The sequence below is a fragment of the Solanum tuberosum genome, unplaced genomic scaffold (genome assembly GCF_000226075.1).
Source record: "Solanum tuberosum cultivar DM 1-3 516 R44 unplaced genomic scaffold, SolTub_3.0 scf00386, whole genome shotgun sequence".
NCBI classification, from domain to species: domain Eukaryota; kingdom Viridiplantae; phylum Streptophyta; class Magnoliopsida; order Solanales; family Solanaceae; genus Solanum; species Solanum tuberosum.
In genome coordinates, this window is record NW_006239320.1 from 362,332 (window position 1) to 381,610 (window position 19,279).

Below are 19,279 nucleotides of genomic sequence, written 5' to 3' on the forward strand. Positions count from 1 at the left end.
TTTCTCCAAATTTAAAATATAAACTATCAATAGAACAAGTAAATTCTTTAGCTTTGAATAACAGAGAGATGTAAGATTAGAAAAGAGAAAGTAAAAAGAAATAGAAGGGAGGAGCGCGAGGATAGAATATATAAAAAAAAATTAGAAAAAAAGATAACTTGTACATTAAAAAAAAGTACACAACTTTTTATTGGAACGTTAAAAAAGTCATAAGTCATATCTATGACTATCACTTCATTTAGCCGTTTACATTATTGACTTAGCTCTAACAATTTATTTTTTATAAATTTAATCTTTCCTAATTAACTAAAAAATGGGCCTTTGCATTTATTGTCTTAGTTCTAATTTAATTTTAAAATTTAATCCTACCTAATTAACTAAAAAATGGGCCTTTGCATTTATTGTCTTAGTTCTAATTTAATTTTAAAATTTAATCCTACCTAATTAACTAAAAAATGGGCCTTTGCATTTATTGTCTTAGTTCTAATTTAATTTTAAAATTTAATCCTACCTAATTAACTAAAAAATGGGCCCCCCTAAAATTGGGGGCCTAAGGCGAAGGACTTTTTTACATGCCTTACCAGCCGCCCGATCTGCATCAACGTGAAGAGTATAAATTCAGATGCGTGTATATATTAATTGTCCCAAGTCGTGAAGCTGAATCCTAATAAGAAAAACATATTACTATATCTAGAATTAATTCGAAATAATAGAAAAATCAACTGAATGCAGAGGGATTTAATTCAGGAAAACTAGAACAATTTACGCACGAGAGCTGACTATACTAATATACCTAAGAATGGAAGATTGAAAATTCAACCAGCTATCACTAATCCTCGGCATGTCTAGTAAGAAATTTGGTTGATGCTTTTTTAGACTAGTCTATCACTCAATGGGTGGTCCGTGAAAAGAATACATAGTTGAGTGATCATCTGAGATATTATTTTTGATATATTTGTAGTAAAACATCAACATGCATATATGTATGATTTTTTTTTTTAAAAAAAAAAGGGCAAGGAAAGGGGAAATGAAAAATAGAGAGAAATTACAAGGTGGGAAATCAAACTTTCGTTACGTGGGAGTAAGACTCCTCAACAAGCATATGTATGATCGTTACTATTTACTGATAAAAAATTGTTAAAATTTAAATATGAACACCAGTTGTAATCAATTAGAATATAGTAGAGGTGTTAAAATTGAGCTTAATTATAGGTAACCCTTCTAATCAGTTCATAATTTTAAGGGTTGGCTCAAGATAATTTGAGTTAGGTTCAATCTCAATTCATTCAATCCTAACTCATTTTAAGAGAATCTTCAATTGAGTCCAATTTAATCCTTAATTTCAATATTATATTTAAGGTATGAATTACTATCCATTTTATATTTTTTAAGATTTATCTATCAATTTATAACTTCCTTTTTTAAAAAATTTCTTGAGTTGGAATTCAAATTATGGTTATAAAACCTAAATAACAATATATTATAATTATTGAGATTAAGCGGGTCAAATTGGACTGGTCAAGACCCAACCCATTTTAGCTTAAAGGAAACTTGAACGGGTCAGGACCCAACTCAATTTCTATTTTCAACTCATTTTAATATGGGAAAATTACGCGATTAAGCAAACTTATACTACTTAATTACTCATCATAGCTATAGTTTGCTATAATTACCACTCGCGACTAACATTATACATTAATTACGTGAGTTGATTTCGAGTTTGTATACTTAGTCACATTTGTATATGTATAATTCACCACATTTGTATAATTCACAGCTAACAATTCTTTGTTTGATTTGTATTTGTATACGATTGTTTGTATTTGTATATGACAATGATTTCCTTTGGTTTTTCAGTTTTGTCATCATTGTATAACTTTTAAAAGTTTGTATAAACGTGTAGTTTTTGGATTTTGTATAATATAATTTATATAATGTAATTTGTATAATTGTTTAAAGTTCATACATTTATGTTTGTATCAATTCGTTATTTCGAGTTTTATTATATTTGTATAATTCCAAACTTTATATATATACTACCCAATTATACAAAAACACGTGAATTATACAAGCGTACCTGCGAATTATACAAATTTTTCTCCTCTCTCGCTCGCCTCTCTCCTCCCTCTCCCAATCTATCTCGCCAGCATATACAAATACATATGTATAATATACAATTATCTAACCGATATACATATACAATCCACCTCTCTTCTACTCTCTGCCCTCTCTCACTCGCCTCTATCCTCCCTCTCCCAATCTCGCTCGCCTCTCTCCTCCCTCTCCCAATCTATCTCGCCAGCATATACAAATACATATGTATAATATACAATTATCTAACCGATATACATATACAATCCACCTCTCTTCTACTCTCTGCCCTCTCTCACTCGCCTCTATCCTCCAGCTATTTTTGAATGGCTATACGTGAAAGTTCCTCTTTTACTATCTCCAATTTCAACTCAACCCAACACATCCATTTATAACCCTACCGTATTCCATTATGGAAGTTTAAATGCATCTTCTCTTCTTCTTCTTTTTTTCCTTTAAACACCAATCGGAATTTTGTCGTTTATCTACTTTGGTAAAGAAAAAAAAAAACACGAAGAAAAAGTAATCTCATTTTCCACTGGCTTAATAGGCGGAGGGAATTTGAGGAGACTCCATTTGCGCATAATTTACGAACACCACAAAAGTAAACTTTTTTATTTGTTATTTCTTCCTTCTTTATTTACTTGTTTAATGTTTTCTAATTTAATGGTCTTTCTATTTATTATTTTTGATAAATTAAGAACAATTTATTTTTTCTTATTATACTCTCAATATATTAACATAGAGTTAATATCTTTAAAAAATATAAGTGAGTAAATATATTTAAGATTCTATCAATTAATAGAAATAATTGGTAAATTCATTATACCAATCAATATATTTTTAATAGATATATCAAATCAAAATTTTAAAAAGACGAAGAAAGTATAATCATTGATATTCAATATTATTGACCAGACTAATTCAAGTTTGAGGCAGTATATATGTTCTTTAATAAAGGAATTTCTACATTTACGTTGTTCAAACTCAAAAGCTTTAATTAATATTTTCATTATTGTGATTGGTAAAAAGTAGAAATTACTTTTTTCGTTTATTTTACACGATATATTCTCTATTAATTGATATTTAATATTAAATGTTCAAAAATGATTTGATGAATAAGTAATTAATGCTAAGAGTAAAACATAGATTTTTTTTTATCTTTTCTTTATATATTAAAAGTGATAAATAAAAATAAATTTTTTATTGAAATATAATGGATAAATAAAAATAAACGGATGGAGTACTATATTATATTCGTGGTTAAGTACGTAAGAACGCAAGCGGTGAATACTTCTCCGTTGACTTGACATGGACGAAAGGAACGACTGGCGCTGGGAAAATGCAACAACATAACGTTTATTGAGTTAAATAAATTTTATTTGGTGTGAGACACAAAGTGAGTGCTGGATCCACGGTATGAAATTTGGTGAATGTGAATCCATTCTACTCCCGCTGTCTCAATTTATGTGACACATTTCGCTTTTCAAGAGTCAAATAGTTTAAGTTTGACCGAGAATTTGCTCGTGAAATCTTCAAATTTTTTTAAATGAAATTTATGTATTTGTAAGCTACATAAAAAGTACTATAAGTCTCAATAATTTATAATTCAAAATATTTTTAAAAAATAGAAAAAATTTACGGTCAAAGATAGACTTGTTTGAATCTCGAAATCTGAAATGTGTCACATAAATTGAGACAGAGGGAGCAGTATTTTTCTTGCAGAAATTTGTTTTGATATTAGTGGCTATGACCTATGAGATTCGATATAAGCACCTTTGTGTGCTTTGCTATCACATTAAAGTGTGTGACCAGTTCTTGCGGACAGGCTTCCTTCTAGGATGGGCTTTCTTATCAAAAAGATTTAGAATAAGGGATTTTCCCTGTTACGGAAGGAAACACTCCGTTAATTGCTTTGATGATTGCGACCTTTTATCTAAAAATTTAAATTATTGAAAAATATATTTTTTATTATTTAATTATACTCTCAACAATATATACAAGTAAATTTTCTCTATAAAAAGTTTCATATTTTGCTATATAGTGCTAGAAGGCACTCCAGGTCAATAGTTACTTTTCTAAGTTTCTTGTTTCAATCCAAATTTATTTTTCTCTTTTGCCCTAAAGAGGTTTAAGATAATTATTAGTATTCAATATTTGTATTTGCATATATAATAATTGATAACATTAATGAAAAATACAAATTTAGATTAACAAAAGTTTATTTATCTCTTTTGATATATAAATACTCTGTAAAATTAATAATAAGTCAAAAAACACTACAAATTAAACACGACATTATTATGATATGATAAGTATTCTTTCATTCTTAATCATAGATCTCAAATTCAAGTCCTGGGCAAAGAGTCGCCTTTTTAGAAGCCGTTTTACCCCTAATATAATGTGGAACTTTCTAACTAGTGCAAATTTGAAGCTAGTTGGGCACAAAGATGCATATGTACGTATACAAGATGAGTAAACCAAAAAAAATAGAGTATTTTAACATTTGTGCTGCAACCATGGTCTTAAAATTTTGAATCCATCTGTCACTCACACAACAAATAATACTCAAGTGAGGCTTTATGTTAAAGAAAATGAATAATTCAAAATTCTAGACAAATTTTTTTCACCAACAAAATTATATGTAGATATAGGTTTATTTTGTAAAATGTGTATCCTCTTTTAGGAGCGGTACTGTTGCACAATTATATTATGCCAAGATTATAAGATCCAAATTATATTGTTGCTAAACACATCTACACAATACAATACATATTGTGTAATTAATTAGTTTAGTTTTTTCTATATAGATACTTCAATTGAAACTTCCTAGACAAGCAAAGACTAGTACAGTGCAATCCAGAAGTCAATAATAATCTGGAAAAAATTAAAATAAGGAATACATACTTGAGCATCAAATTTCCATCAATAAATCTAAAAAACCAATCAATCAGGACTACTTTTCCAAAACTGTTGGGGTCCAGTTGTTGACTAAAAAGTAGGTTAATTTCAACCATTAACCTACAATAGAATTTCTCATCTACGCCACTATATAAACGCCTTGCTACTGAAGACATAAAATCCAAGCTTCTTACATAAATATCTTACAACAATATTCTTTTGATCTACCCTATAATTTTCCCCTCTACACTAACCATGGCAATGAAAATTGATTCGATGAGTATTTTAATTACACTATTCTTTGTAATTAGCATGTTTAACTCTCAAACAACAGCTCGCAGCCAGCCAAAACTATCCGTGTCTGAGAGACACGAACAGTGGATGTCACGTCATGGACGCGTTTACAAGGACGAAGTAGAAAAAGGAGAACGATTCATGATTTTCAAAGAAAACATGAAATTCATTGAGTCGATCAATAAGGCAGGGAATCTGTCTTACAAGTTAGGGATCAATGAATTTGCAGATATTACTTCAGAAGAGTTTTTGGCTAAATTTACTGGATTAAACGTACCTTCATATCTTTCACCTTCTCCAATGTCATCAACGGAATTTAAGATTAATGATCTTAGTGATGATGACATGCCGTCTAACTTGGACTGGAGAGAGTCTGGGGCTGTCACTCAAGTGAAGAATCAAGGTCAATGTGGTAAGACGCAATATATATATATATATAACAGTTTAATTAATTGGTACATGCAATATTATTCACGATAAATTTGGATATTAATTAGGTATTTTTGTATGTTAGGATGTTGCTGGGCGTTTTCTGCGATTGGATCACTAGAAGGAGCTTACAAAATTGCAACAGGCAACTTGATGGAATTCTCTGAACAAGAACTTCTCGATTGCACCACCACCAACAATTTTGGCTGCAATGGAGGTTTCATGACGAATGCATTCGATTTCATCATAGAAAATGGTGGAATTTCAATTGAATCAGATTATGAATACCAAGGTAAACAATACACATGCAGAAGCCAAGAGAAAACAGCAGCAGTGCAAATAAGTAGTTATCAAGTCGTGCCTGCAGATGAAACATCACTATTACAAGCCGTAACTAAACAACCAGTGTCAATTGGAATTGCTGCTAGCCAAGAATTACAATTTTACGCCGGAGGAACTTATCAGGGAAGCTGTGCCGATCAAATTAACCATGCTGTTACGGCGATAGGATATGGAACTGATGAGCAAGGTCAGAAATATTGGTTGTTGAAGAATTCATGGGGAACAACTTGGGGTGAGAATGGATTTATGAAAATTATAAGAGATTCTGGGAATCCTGGAGGTCTTTGTGATATCGCCAAGATGTCTTCTTATCCAAACATAGCATAGATAAGCAAGCATTCTATATGTTTTAATTTCTTATATGTTAAGTTGTTGTATTAAGAATTGAAAAAAATATTGATTGTATACATGCAAAAGCTTTTTGCATGTAGTATTTGTGTCTTTGTATCCATTGGAACTTTATGAAGTTATTAAAAAGTGTATTCATTAATATTATGTCATGAAGCAAAAAGAGTAATTTTGTGTTTTAATTTCATATCCACTTATTACTTAATACTATACGACTTACTAAGTATCCAAAAAAAAATGATATATTTCTACATTTAGTACAAAATGTTCATTTTACTCTTAATGAAATAATTTACACTCACACAAACATGTATGACTTGTTTTAGATCAGAAGTTTCAAAAGTATTTCTTTTTTAAAAAGTTTGTGTCAAATCAAACTAAGTCATATAAATTGAGACGAAGGAGTATGTATTTTAATTTTTAGTTGAAGCTAGACGCTTGGAATTTGATGTAAATATATATTAGGAGTACCTCAGCTATATATTTTCACTAATCAAATATCCATAAGCTTTAATTTGGTGAACAGCCTTCATAATTGCCACAAAAAGCCCCTAAAATTAAAAAAGAATCCCCAGGATTCCACCCAAAATGTCAACATGTGATGTGAATACAAATTTTATAATTTCTGCACCAAGCTTACAAGTTCAGAATAAATTCCCTTCAAAGCTATATCGCATATCAAATGAAACTCTTTAACGTTTTCCTCTATCGCCCTCAAAAGGTGGTTAAATCAAAGTGTAGGGATCAACAAGTTTCTTTACAAATTAACACGTTCCTTCTTCCTATATCGGGGAGCTTGAAGAAGTATTGGAACTCATTAATCCGATTAATTTAAACTCTGTTATATAAGGTTTGTTTAAGAATAAAGTGTTCTACATCAAACTTTTTTATTCTTAATATTCGAACCAAGATATTTCGTTAAATATGAATAGAAATCATCCATACCACTACGTCTTCTAGTAGAATCTTTATTATCAATATCATAATAATAAAGTATTTTATATTTGTGTGTATTAAATTCTTTTTGAGGTTGTTAACCTTATAATGATATAGTATATATTTTATTTGTGGTTGTTAATATCATAAGATATTTTGCTTTTGCGTACAAATCACCCTGAGTGGGTTTCACTTTAATCAACTCTAGAAAAAGAGGAGCAGAAAAATTGAAATTAGTAGACTATAAAATAGACCAACTGAAATGTCATCAAATTCGAAAGACTAAACAGTGACTTTGTGGACACGGGTAGATTTGGAACTTCTTTACGCGCTAAACGAAAGTTAATTAACTACCTTATTTTTCATGTTTAAATTTATGTGGTATATTTATAGTTTCTATAAGTGAATTGAATTTTTTAAAAAATAAATTTATAATTCAAAACTAAGTAAACTCACTATTAATAAATATAACTAACAACTTAAAATATTTATAAAAAAGAATTGATCAAAGAAAAAATTAGTTGACTTCCAAAATTTTAATATTGACACATAAATTAGGATTAGGGGAATCCCTCTACATTTTTCTAAGGTACTTTTTTATTTTGCAAGTCAAGTTGGCTATCAAAAATGAGTTTAAATTTAATACATTAAAGGGGTCATCTGGTAGCTAGATAAGGCCAAAGCTAATAAAATATGTATTAATTTTATACCATGTTTGGTTTGCAAATAGATAAAAGTTATTTATATATTAATTTTATACAACGTTTAGTTGGCAGACTTTCAAATGTTGTATAAAAGTTATTCATGTATTATTTTTATACGGTGTTTGGTTGCGTTTTTTGTAATCCTACATAATTAATATTTGTATAACTTATGAGGAAATTTATATATAATTTATGCGGAAAAAATGGCGAAATAAGTTATGTGGGTATTAGTTATTCATGTATTAAAATGGTAAATTACATATTTAGCCTATCAATTTACTCTTAAATATATATTAATTTACAAAACATCAAATAATTAATACATATTAAAAAAGAACTACCATTGTTTTCTTTGAGTTTTTTGTCTTGATAATTGCTTAAATTCTTGTTAATTATTTTCTTTTTAGTTCAAAATACAAGTTTTATTTTCTTTTGCTTAAAATACAAGTTTTATTTTTTTTTGCTTGAAGATACAAGTTTAAATTTTTTTTAGTTATCAATTTGGTTTAATTTAAATTACATACTACTTAATTACTTAATCATATTGAATACAAATTACTTAATTACTTTTAGTTATTTGTATTTTACTTTGTTATTTTTAGCTAATGATATTCATTTAATTTTAACGTGTTATTTATATAGTTAGTAATTTTAATGGTTATAATAAATATTAGATCACTCATAACTTTTGAAATTAAGAAATAAAAATTGACTCACTAATATATTATAATCTCTATATAACTAAACTCTACATAAATAAATATTACATAACTAATATATGTATAGCTAAATCCTACATAACTAATACATGTATAATTAAACTCTGCATAACTAATACATGTATAATTTATACCTACATTACTAATATCTGCATAACTCTATCCAGCTACCAAACGACCCCTAATAATTCAAACATCTTTTACGATAGGAAAGCTACGTATACAATATCCTAGCTACAAGATTTGGTACATCATTGGGATTGCGTATTCCCAGAAAGTCAGAAACTATATTTGGATTGAAAATTTACTTTTAAGTCATTTTTATCTTTTGTGAGTGTGTGATAAAGTTAAAAAATAATTTAAAATAAGTTTAAAATGAGTTAAAACTCAAAAGTAATAATCTTTTTACTTTTTTGTTTTTAACTTAAAAATTATTTAAATTTAACTTATTATTTTTTTAATTCAATTCAAACAGGCTCTTAATTATATTCTTTTTAATAATACATCCAATCAACTATTAAGAAATAAAACAAAAATTACGGTCTGTGCATTAATTGTTAACTCAACGAAGGTTAAAGTACCAATGTGGGACTTCAAAAACCAACCATGCATGATTATGGTGAAGTAGTAAATATTTTTTTATTTTTAATTAGAGATTTTAAAATTGAGCCATATTGAGTACATAATCACTTTTATTAAGGAATGTTTTAGCTCTAATGTGGAACTTTACGGCGTGAATTCAGATTTAATTAGGTCCCTATACGAATACTGAACATAACGTCAGAAAATTCTTAAAAAAAAAAAAAAAAGTGGAGTAATTTTCTTTTACCGTGAGTTAAATTTTAGCTGCTGGCAAACATAATAAACTTTAAATTATTTGAGTATGTAAACTTTAACCAAATTAAATAAGATGTATCAAATCCTTTAAATATACGGGACCCATTCTAATCTTTGCTTATTTATTGAATTTTCTGAAATCCAATTAAAAATTAGAAGCTGTTTCATGATAAGTAAAAAAAAAATGAAGTCACTTCACTATAAATTGGCATTTGAAATGGGCAATATGAAGAAGAGATGATAGCAAAATAAGAAAGAAAAACAATAAAATACATTAAAAAAAAAGAAAAGAGAGGAGTGATATGGCTGAGAAATGGGAGGAACTTAGTGGGAAAAACAATTGGGATGGTTTATTAAACCCCTTGGATATTGATCTTCGTAAATATATCATTCAATACGGAGAATTGTGTCAAGCAATCTATGACACTTTCATAACAGAAACAGCGTCCAAATATGCAGGAGCTAGCAGATACTCTATGGAAAAACCCTTTTTTACAAGGTTTGGACTTGACCCAAACAAGTATCGCGTGACCAAATATTTCTATGCTACCTCATCTATTCCACTTCCTGATGCTTTCATTACGAAATCATTGTCAAGGGAAGCATGGAGTAAGGAATCAAATTTTATGGGATATATTGCTGTGGCTACTGATGAGGGTAAAGTTTCACTAGGAAGGAGGGATATTGTGATTAATTGGAGAGGAACTCAGCAGAAGCTGGAGTTTATTAATGACCTTCAATTTTTACTTGTCCCAGCACCCAAAGTTTTTGGTGATGGAGGTTTGCTTCAACCTTTGGTGCATAATGGCTTCTATAATGTTTATACATCAGCGAGTTCAAGATCACAGTTTAATCTGACTAGTGCCAGAGATCAGGTACATGTTAACTATTTATTTATTTATCGAAAAAAGGCTAAAAATATCCCAATCTATTCGATTTTTAGGTAATTGAAGAAGTGAAAAGATTGGTTGAAGAATATAAGCATGAAGAGGTGAGCATAACTGTGACTGGACATAGTCTAGGTGCATCCCTTGCAACTCTAAATGCAGTGGATATAGCTTTCAATGGAATCAACAAAACAAGTGAAGGCAAGGAGTTCCCAGTGACTGCCTTTCCATTCGCAAGTCCTAAAGTTGGAGATCTCCAATTTAAGGCAGCATTTGACAAAATAAAAAGCCTTCGTATTTTGAAAATTCATAACTTGTTGGATATTTTTCCAAAATACCCACCCATAGGTTATTTCGACGTTGGGCAGGAGCTAATGATTGACACCACAAAATCTCCCTATGTAAGGCCTCCTGGAGAACCTTTCAGCTGGCATTTGCTGGAGCCGTACTTGCATGGAGTTGCTGGCACTCAAGGTTTAGCAGGTTTTAAATTAGAGGTGAATCGCGATATCTCACTTGTTAACAAGCAGTGGGACGTATTGAAAGATGAATATTGCATTCCTGGGTTTTGGTGGGTTGAGAAAAACAAAGGAATGGTTCAACAAGAAGATGGATCTTGGCTTCTGTTGGATCACGATGAGTATGACTTCTGAGGCCGGGAGTTAGCTACAGATTTAAAATGTGATCACTTTATTTCCTTTCATGAAATGTTTGAATAAAGGGTTTTTTATGTATGAGCTATGTATCTCTAGTTACCTATGTAGTCATGTACACTCAAATTTATATGCATGAAATAAAATATAGAATGTTTTTGTTTGCTTATAAGCTAAAATTTGCTTTTGCTTTCATGAATCTCTGTGTTGATTGCTAGTGTAATTAATTGATTACAAAGCATAAGAAATTTGACATTTACTTTAGATTTAATTTCATGCAATTTTAACGACTTATGTCAAATAAGCGATTTTGATTGTTTATGCATGGGAGTTAGAATTTGTCCATTTAGTAAGATTGTATAAGCCATTAAGGCCTTTTTTCGATACTTATAAAAACCGATAATTTAATCATTTGTGTATAAGCTAAAACTCTATACACTAAATCATCTACTATATAAGTAAACAGACACCATAAACGAATATATGATCTATTAAAACTGAATAAATATTTATTCTATAATAAATATTATATCTAAACATATGGTTAATAGTATATATCCCAACATGAATAACTTGTTCCCAACCAAACGACCCCTATGTTCAAAAAGTAATCATTTTTTAAAACTGTGTCAAGTCAAACTAAGTCATATAAATTGAGACGGATGAATATATATTTTAATTTTTAGTTGAAGTTAGACGCTTAGAATTTTATGTAAATATTAGGAGTACCTTAGCTATATATATTCACTAATCAAATATCCCTAAGCTTTAATTTGGTGAACAAATGCCTACATAATTGCCACAAAAAGCCCCTAAAAAGTATCTCCACGATTTCACCCAAAATGTCAACATGTGATGTGAATACAAATTTTACAATTTCATCACCAAGCTTACAAGTTTAGAATAAATTCCCTTCAATGCTATATATATCAAATGAAACTCTTTAACGTTTTCCTCTATCGCCCTCAAAAGGTATTTAAATCAAAGTGTAGGAATCAAGAAGTTTCTTTACAAATTAACACCGCGTTCCTTCTTCGTATATCACGGAGCTTGAAGGAGTATTATCTTTAGTTTCTCTTAGCTATCTAATATTTGGAGCACTCATTAATTAGATTAATTTAAATTCAATATTATATAAGGTTTGTTTAAAAATAAAGTGTTCTTTATCAAACTTTTTCGTTCTTAGAGTTTGAACCAGGATATTTCGTTAAATATGAATTGATATCATCCATCCCACTACATAATAGAATCTTTATTATTAATGATCATAATAATAAAGTATTTTGCATTTGTGTGTATTAAATTCTTTTTGAGGTTGTTAACCATATATTATATTTGATACTCTATATAGTATATTTTATTTGTGGTCGTTAATATCATAAGATATTTCGCATTTGCGTACAAATCATCCCGAGTGGGTTTCACTTTAATCAACTCTATAAAAAGAGGAGCAGAAAAATTGAGATGAGAAGACTAAAATAGACCAACTGAAATGTCATCAAATTCGAAAGACTAAAGAATGACTTTGTGGACATGGGTATATTTGGAACTTCCTTACGCGCTAAACGGAAGTTAATTAATTACCTTACTTTTTCATGTCTAAATTTATATAGTATATTTGTAGTTTCTAAATTTTGAGTGTGAATTTAATTTTTTTAAAAATAAATTTAAAATTTAAAAAATTACGTAAATTTACTATTAATAACTATAACCATACAACCGAAACGACTCCCGCTAGATAGCCGCCCCTTTCTCTCTTTTTACAGCCTCGTGGACGGACGAAAGAAGGGAAGTTACAGAACGGGACAGTGAAGGCTCGCGAAGTAGACAGCAAGCAGCAAGCAAGAGCTTCTCAGCCCCCTAACTTTTCTCTTTTTTTAGAATACTTCTTTTTTTTTTGAATCAGGTAAGCTTTGAATAAAATATTTATAAAAAAAATTGATCAAAGAAAAGATTAGTTGTCTTTCAAAAATTTAATTAAAATTGACACATAAATTGACAAATACGTTAGATACTATCGCACAAATAATTTGAATGTAATAAAGAAATATTAGCATACATCACTGATATCTTAGGGCTCAAGTAAAGTTTTTCTATTGATTGATGCTTAATTCTTTTAACCTATAAATTGTTTATTTCCCTCAGTTGTATCCCAAGAAATACAACAACAATATATTTATATTATTGTGTTCCAAACTTTACTAATGCATTAAGTTTTTATTTCATAGCATCTTTTCTACTATATCGTTCTCATACCTAAAGCTCACAACATCGGATTCAGTGCTCGCAGCAAGAACTTTCTACAACTAACAAGAGAGAGAAAATATATTTACACATAAATTGAGTTGAACAAATATAAAAAATGCAAGAAAAATTATGTGTGTTTGCTACTTTTTTTTAATCATTATTAATATGATATTAATTTATGGGATTATACTGGATATATTATTGTTGTTGTAGTTGTATGTTAGTTTGACAAATTTATTTTGATATGATAACTTTTTTGTGTATTCATGTTGTGTTTTTTTTTAAAAAAAAAATTATTTCATAATTATTGTGATTTTAAAATGTCTGAAATGTCGATTGTTACCTTATTTTTAAATTAGAACCTTTAAAGGAAAGTAAAAAAAAGTTAATTATATTATTATTGTGGGGATGATCGTTTAAAACAAAGTATCACTATTCAAAAGAAATAGTTTTAAAAAAGTAAAACTTTAAACCTAAACTAAAATAACAAAAGTAAAATAATATATATCTTATTAGATATAATACAATTCACTGAATAATTATAAAAATATAATAAAAGATGACTGTAGGGTCCACATTTTATACTTGTTGAATGCTCATTTAATCAAATAACTTTTTTGAATTTTATTTGTAACGTTGTTTCTTAAATCAAATCATGGTCTTGTTAATTTTATTAAAAATCAAAATTACATAATTTGATGTTCAAACTAAATGTGTATTTTTTAAATAAAAAATTAACGTTTTCGTTGATGTTTGAAAAAAGTTGACATCCTCGTTGATGTTGAAAAGAAATAAAAAAATTAGTTTTTCAGATCTTGATTCTCTTTTAATATCTAGCCATTTTTAATTAAAATAAATTATTATTTCACAAATTTACCAATGATCATACAATATTTTTTAAAAATTAAAATAAACAAAATGTACTCAAGAGAATATTTTAAATACTATTTTAATAAAAAAAAATTAATGATCAAATTGTAATGATGAAAAATCGTACATTCTACATCAACTGAAATTTTACACAAATTGAACTAAAAAAATGTTATTAGGATAACGATACTTTTTAAAAACTATTTCTTTGAGTAGTGATACTTTATTTTAAGCAATCATCCCCACAATAATAATATAATTAACTTTTTTTACTTTCCTTCAAAAGTTCTAATTTAAAAATAAGGTAACAATCGACATTTCAGATCGTAACAATTAAAATAAAATGACTACATTTTAAAATCACAATAATTATGAAAGAATTTTTTTATAAAAAAAACAAAACATGAATACACAAAAAAAAATATCATATCAAAATAAATTTGTCAAACTAACATATAACTACAACAACAATAATATATCCGGTATAATCCCATAAATTAATATAATATTAATAATGATTAAAAAAAAGTAGCAAACACACATAATTTTTCTTGCATTTTTTATATTTGTTCAACTCAATTTATGTGTAAATATATTTTCTCTCTTTTGTTAGTTGTAGAAAGTTCTTGCTTTAAAGTAGAAAAGTACATAAATGGCCTACTTGTCCATGTGTCAAAAAATAAATGGAGCCTCACACACCTTTTGTTGGTTGGGCGTCTACCATGATAAATTTTTCCGCATACGTTATCGAAGCTCAAAAACTCCATTTTACTATTCGTTTATTTGTTTCTTCTATCGTTATTACATCATTTTAATCTATTGCTCTCTCTATCTTAGTTTCTATGATTCAATTTTCTTTTTAGTTAGTGTGAAAGAATGATACAATTCAATATTTAGTAGTAATAATTTAACTTTTAAATGTCTATTTTACGACTTAATGCTATGATTTATCACCAAAGAAGTATCTATAACTTATTTTAGATCACAAAATTCAAAAGTTATTATTTCCTTTTTGAACACCCTGTCAAGTCAAACTATATTATATAAATTGAGATTAGAGGGAGTAATACAATAATGTTCGAGTGCTAATAATTAAATTAACGGGTTAAACTAAGACGCGTAGGAATTAGGAATTGTTATATCTGAACTAAAATTATGTTTAGTAATGTAGGATCTTAAATACAATTTATGTGCTAATAACCCAAAATAATATGAATCGTTTCTTGTAGTGTTTTGAAGATCGTTTCAAATGGAGTGAATTGGGTTGGGCTCTTAGATAGCCTGTTAAGACAATTGGGTTGGGCCGGACAAATCCTTTTGACAACTCCAGGTCCAAACAACCTGCAACACCCACTATGAAGCAAACAAATGTTAATTATAACTTAATTATTACAGTAATCTTAATCATACATATTAGGAGAAAATCTACTCAGAAAGAACCATGTGAAAGTTCAACCTTGGACCTTGGTCTCAATAAAATGAGAAACTTTTCTTAAACTTTTGAATTCACTTTTATTTATATTTATTAAAAGTCTCACTTTAACTCTAATGGTGTGATAGAACATAAAACCAAATGCCACTTCAAAATTGAAATAGAGAAAGTAATGCGAGCAAGAAAACTACTCAAATAAAAGAATGAAGTAGATTGTTAACCAAAAAAAAAAAAGTAGATTGATCATCAATTAATTTAAGCCCAATAATTTACTCTCTCCATTCCAATTTACGTGACACTTTTCAGATTTTGAGATTCAAACATGTCTATCTTTGACCGTAAATTTTTCATAAATCTATTAAATATTTTAAATTGTCAATTATTGTGACTTATAATATTTTTTAGGTAGTTTATGAATATATAAATTTCATTTAAAAAAATTTGAAGATTTCATGCGCAAATTCCCAATCAAACTTAAATTGTTTGACTCTCGAAAAATGAAAAGTGTCACATAAAATGGGACAGAGGAAATACATAAATATTATAATGTCAAATCACAACAACAATAATAATAAAACTCTAATAATGAAATATATAAGATATATAACGTGCTACATGATGTTATTATTTTCTATTAGTAATATATTCCAATGAACCTAATTAATTAAACCGGCACAAGTCAAGTTGGCATAATGAATTAGCGATCCCTGTACATTTTTATTTTGCAAATCAAGTTGGCTTCTAGAAATGGGTTTAAATTTAATAAACTAATAATTCAAACATTTTTTACGATATGAAAGCTACCTATACAATATCCCAGCTACAAGATTTGGTACATGATCGGGATTGCGTATTCCCAGAAAGTCAAACTATAGATCTACTTAGTTGTATTTTTTCAAATAACACATCCAATCAACTATTAAGAAAATAGACGAGAGAGTTGCTCGGATGGTAAGCACCCCTCACTTTCAACCCGAAGATTGCAAGTTCGAGTCACCAAGAAAGCAAAAGGGGTGGGAGCTCCTAGGGGAGGGCAAAAATAAAATAAAAAAATATTAAGAAAATAAATAAATTATGTGTGTGCATTAATTGTTAACTCAACAAAGGTTAGAGATTTTGAATTCGAGTCATATTTATTGAATTGTCTGAAATCAAATTAAAAATTAGAAGCGTGTTTCATGATAAGCTAAAAAAAAATGAAGTCACTTCACTATAAATTGACATTTGAGATGGGCAATATGAAGAAGAGATGATAGCAAAATAAGAAAGAAAAACAATAAAATACAATACATAAAAAGGGAAAAGAGAGGAGTGATATGGCTGAGAAATGGGAGGAACTTAGTGGTAAAAACAATTGGGAAGGTCTATTACACCCCTTGGATATTGATCTTCGTAAATACATCATTCAATACGGAGAATTGGCTCAAGCAACTTATGACACTTTCATTACAGAAAGAGCGTCTAAATATGCAGGAGCTAGCAGATACTCTATGGAAAACCTTTTTACTAAGGTTGGACTTGACCCAAACAAGTATCGCGTGACCAAATTTTTCTATGCTACTGCATCCATTCCACTTCCCGATGCTTTCATCGTGAAATCATTTTCAAGGGAAGCATGGAGTAAGGAATCAAATTTTATGGGATATATTGCTGTGGCTACTGATGAGGGTAAAGTTTCACTAGGAAGAAGGGATATTGTGATTAATTGGAGAGGAACTTTGCAGAAGATGGAGTGGGTTAATGACCTTCAATTTTTACCTGTCCCAGCACCCAAAGTTTTTGGTGATGGAGGTTTGCTTCCTTTGTTTAAGCCTTTGGTGCATCATGGCTTTTACAATGTTTATACATCAGCGAGTTCAAGATCACAGTTTAATCTGACTAGTGCCAGAGATCAGGTACATGTTAACTATTTATTTATTTATTTATCGGAAAAAGGCTAAAAATATCCCCAATCTATTCAATTTGATTTACTTATATATATGTATATATCGGAACAATTCATCATTTTTTTTCTTCCTTTTAGGTAATTGAAGAAGTGAAAAGATTGGTTGAGGAATATAAGAACGAAGAGGTGAGCATAACTGTGACTGGACATAGTCTAGGTGCATCACTTGCAACTCTAAATGCAGTTGACATAGCCTTTAATGGAATCAATAAAACAAGTGAAGGCAAGGAGTTTCCAGTGACTGCCTTTCCATTCGCAAGTCCTAAAGTTGGGGATCTCCAATTTAAGGCAGCATTTGACAAACTAAAAAGCCTTCGTATTTTGAAAATTCATAACTTATTGGATATTGTTCCAAAATACCCACCCATTGGCTATTTTGACGTTGGGAAGGAGCTAATGATTGATACTGCGAGATCTCCCTATGTGAAGCCTCCTGGAGACCCTGCCAGTTGGCATTTGCTGGAGCCGTACTTGCATGGAGTCGCTGGTACTCAAGGTTTAGGACTTTTAGCTGGTTTCAAACTAGAGGTGAATCGCGATATCTCACTTGTCAACAAGCAGTGGAACGTATTGAAAGACGAATATTGTATTCCTGGGTTTTGGTGGGTTGAGAAAAACAAAGGAATGGTTCAACAAGAAGATGGGTCTTGGCTTCAGTTGGATCACGATGTGTATGACTTCTGAGGGAGCCAGCTACAGTTTTAAAAAGTGATCACTTTATTTCCTTTTATGAAATGTTTGAATAAGGGTTTTTTTATGTATTGAGTTATGTATCTCTAGTTGATTAATTAAGCAATGACTTACCTATGTAGTCATGTATACTCAAATTTATATGCATGAAATTAAATATAAAAATTGCTTTTGCTTTCATGAATCTGTGTTGATTGCTAGTGTAATTAATTAGTAGTAATAATTGACTACAAAGCATAAGAAATTTGACTGTGACTTGAGATTTAATTTCGTGCAATTTTAATGACTTGTTCAATTATAAGCGATTGTGATGGTTTATGAGAGAGTTAAGATTTGCTTATTTAGTAAGATGGTATAAGACTGGTAAATGTTTTGATAATTTTCACCAATTACGAAATTTTCTTGTTTATAAAAAAAAAAAATAAAAAAAATTTAATTACATGTCCAAATAAATCAATTTCCAACTTTAAATAAACTCTACACAAATTAAAGATTCCAAATTCACAACCAAATGCTTACTAATTAAGTCATGAAAAATACCAATTAATTAGACAAACAGAAAAATAAAAGAACATAACATTAAGATAAGGTAAAGGAATATTAAAGAGTTTCTTTGCTTGTACATTTAAAAGTCGGTTTGTTTGTTCAGGGAGAAACTCTCACCTTTTATGTTTTTTTTTTCTTATAAAAAGAGATCTCTTATAAAAATCAAATCGAAGAAATTAAATAACAGATTTTTTTTGTTTGATTTGGTTTTGGTATAATTTCAAAAATTGATATTATTTGATTTGATTTTAATTTTTAGCAATATATATATATATATTCTTTCAATTTAAATTATTTTTTATAATTTGTCTGACTAACTAATAAAAAAATTTCATATTATGACTATATAAAATATATTTAATAATTAAAAATCTTTATAAAAATATTTAGACGATTTCTCATGGATCA

The 19,279-nt window shown here is 29.0% G+C and overlaps 3 protein-coding genes across 3 annotated transcripts in view; all 3 read left to right on the top strand.

The window, feature by feature from the left end:
• The window catches only part of LOC102597048 (zingipain-2-like), a 21,285-nt gene extending 14,751 nt beyond the window's left edge, over nt 1–6,534 (top strand). The window contains exons 2-3 of the mRNA XM_006362367.2: nt 5,223–5,698; nt 5,801–6,534. Coding sequence (XP_006362429.1) covers nt 5,248–5,698; nt 5,801–6,384 — 1,035 coding nt within the window. The 5' untranslated portion in view covers nt 5,223–5,247 and the 3' untranslated portion in view covers nt 6,385–6,534. The remainder of the gene's footprint in view (nt 1–5,222; nt 5,699–5,800) is intronic.
• A 3,359-nt stretch (nt 6,535–9,893) lies between these two features.
• Nucleotides 9,894–11,141, top strand: LOC102598019 (phospholipase A1-II 1-like). Its single transcript, XM_006362369.2, has 2 exons — nt 9,894–10,476; nt 10,545–11,141. Exons 1-2 carry the CDS (start codon nt 9,904–9,906, stop codon nt 11,139–11,141), a joined length of 1,170 nt encoding a protein of 389 aa, XP_006362431.1. The 5' UTR covers nt 9,894–9,903.
• Nucleotides 11,142–16,890: 5,749 nt separating this feature from the next.
• On the top strand, nt 16,891–18,505 carry LOC102597699 (phospholipase A1-IIgamma-like). The gene is made up of 2 exons (XM_006362368.2): nt 16,891–17,585; nt 17,714–18,505. The coding sequence occupies exons 1-2, from the start codon at nt 17,007–17,009 to the stop codon at nt 18,317–18,319; spliced, it is 1,185 nt and encodes a 394-aa protein (XP_006362430.1). The 5' UTR covers nt 16,891–17,006; the 3' UTR covers nt 18,320–18,505.
• Nucleotides 18,506–19,279: the final 774 nt, after the last annotated feature.

Bases quoted from the DNA above. Each gene is read 5' to 3' on its own strand.
- LOC102598019 (XM_006362369.2), top strand. From the start codon at position 9,904: ATGGCTGAGAAATGGGAGGAACTTAGTGGGAAAAACAATTGGGATGGT. The intron at 10,477-10,544 runs GTACATGTTAAC...TTCGATTTTTAG, and splicing joins TGACTAGTGCCAGAGATCAG to GTAATTGAAGAAGTGAAAAG.
- LOC102597699 (XM_006362368.2), top strand. From the start codon at position 17,007: ATGGCTGAGAAATGGGAGGAACTTAGTGGTAAAAACAATTGGGAAGGT. The intron at 17,586-17,713 runs GTACATGTTAAC...TCTTCCTTTTAG, and splicing joins TGACTAGTGCCAGAGATCAG to GTAATTGAAGAAGTGAAAAG.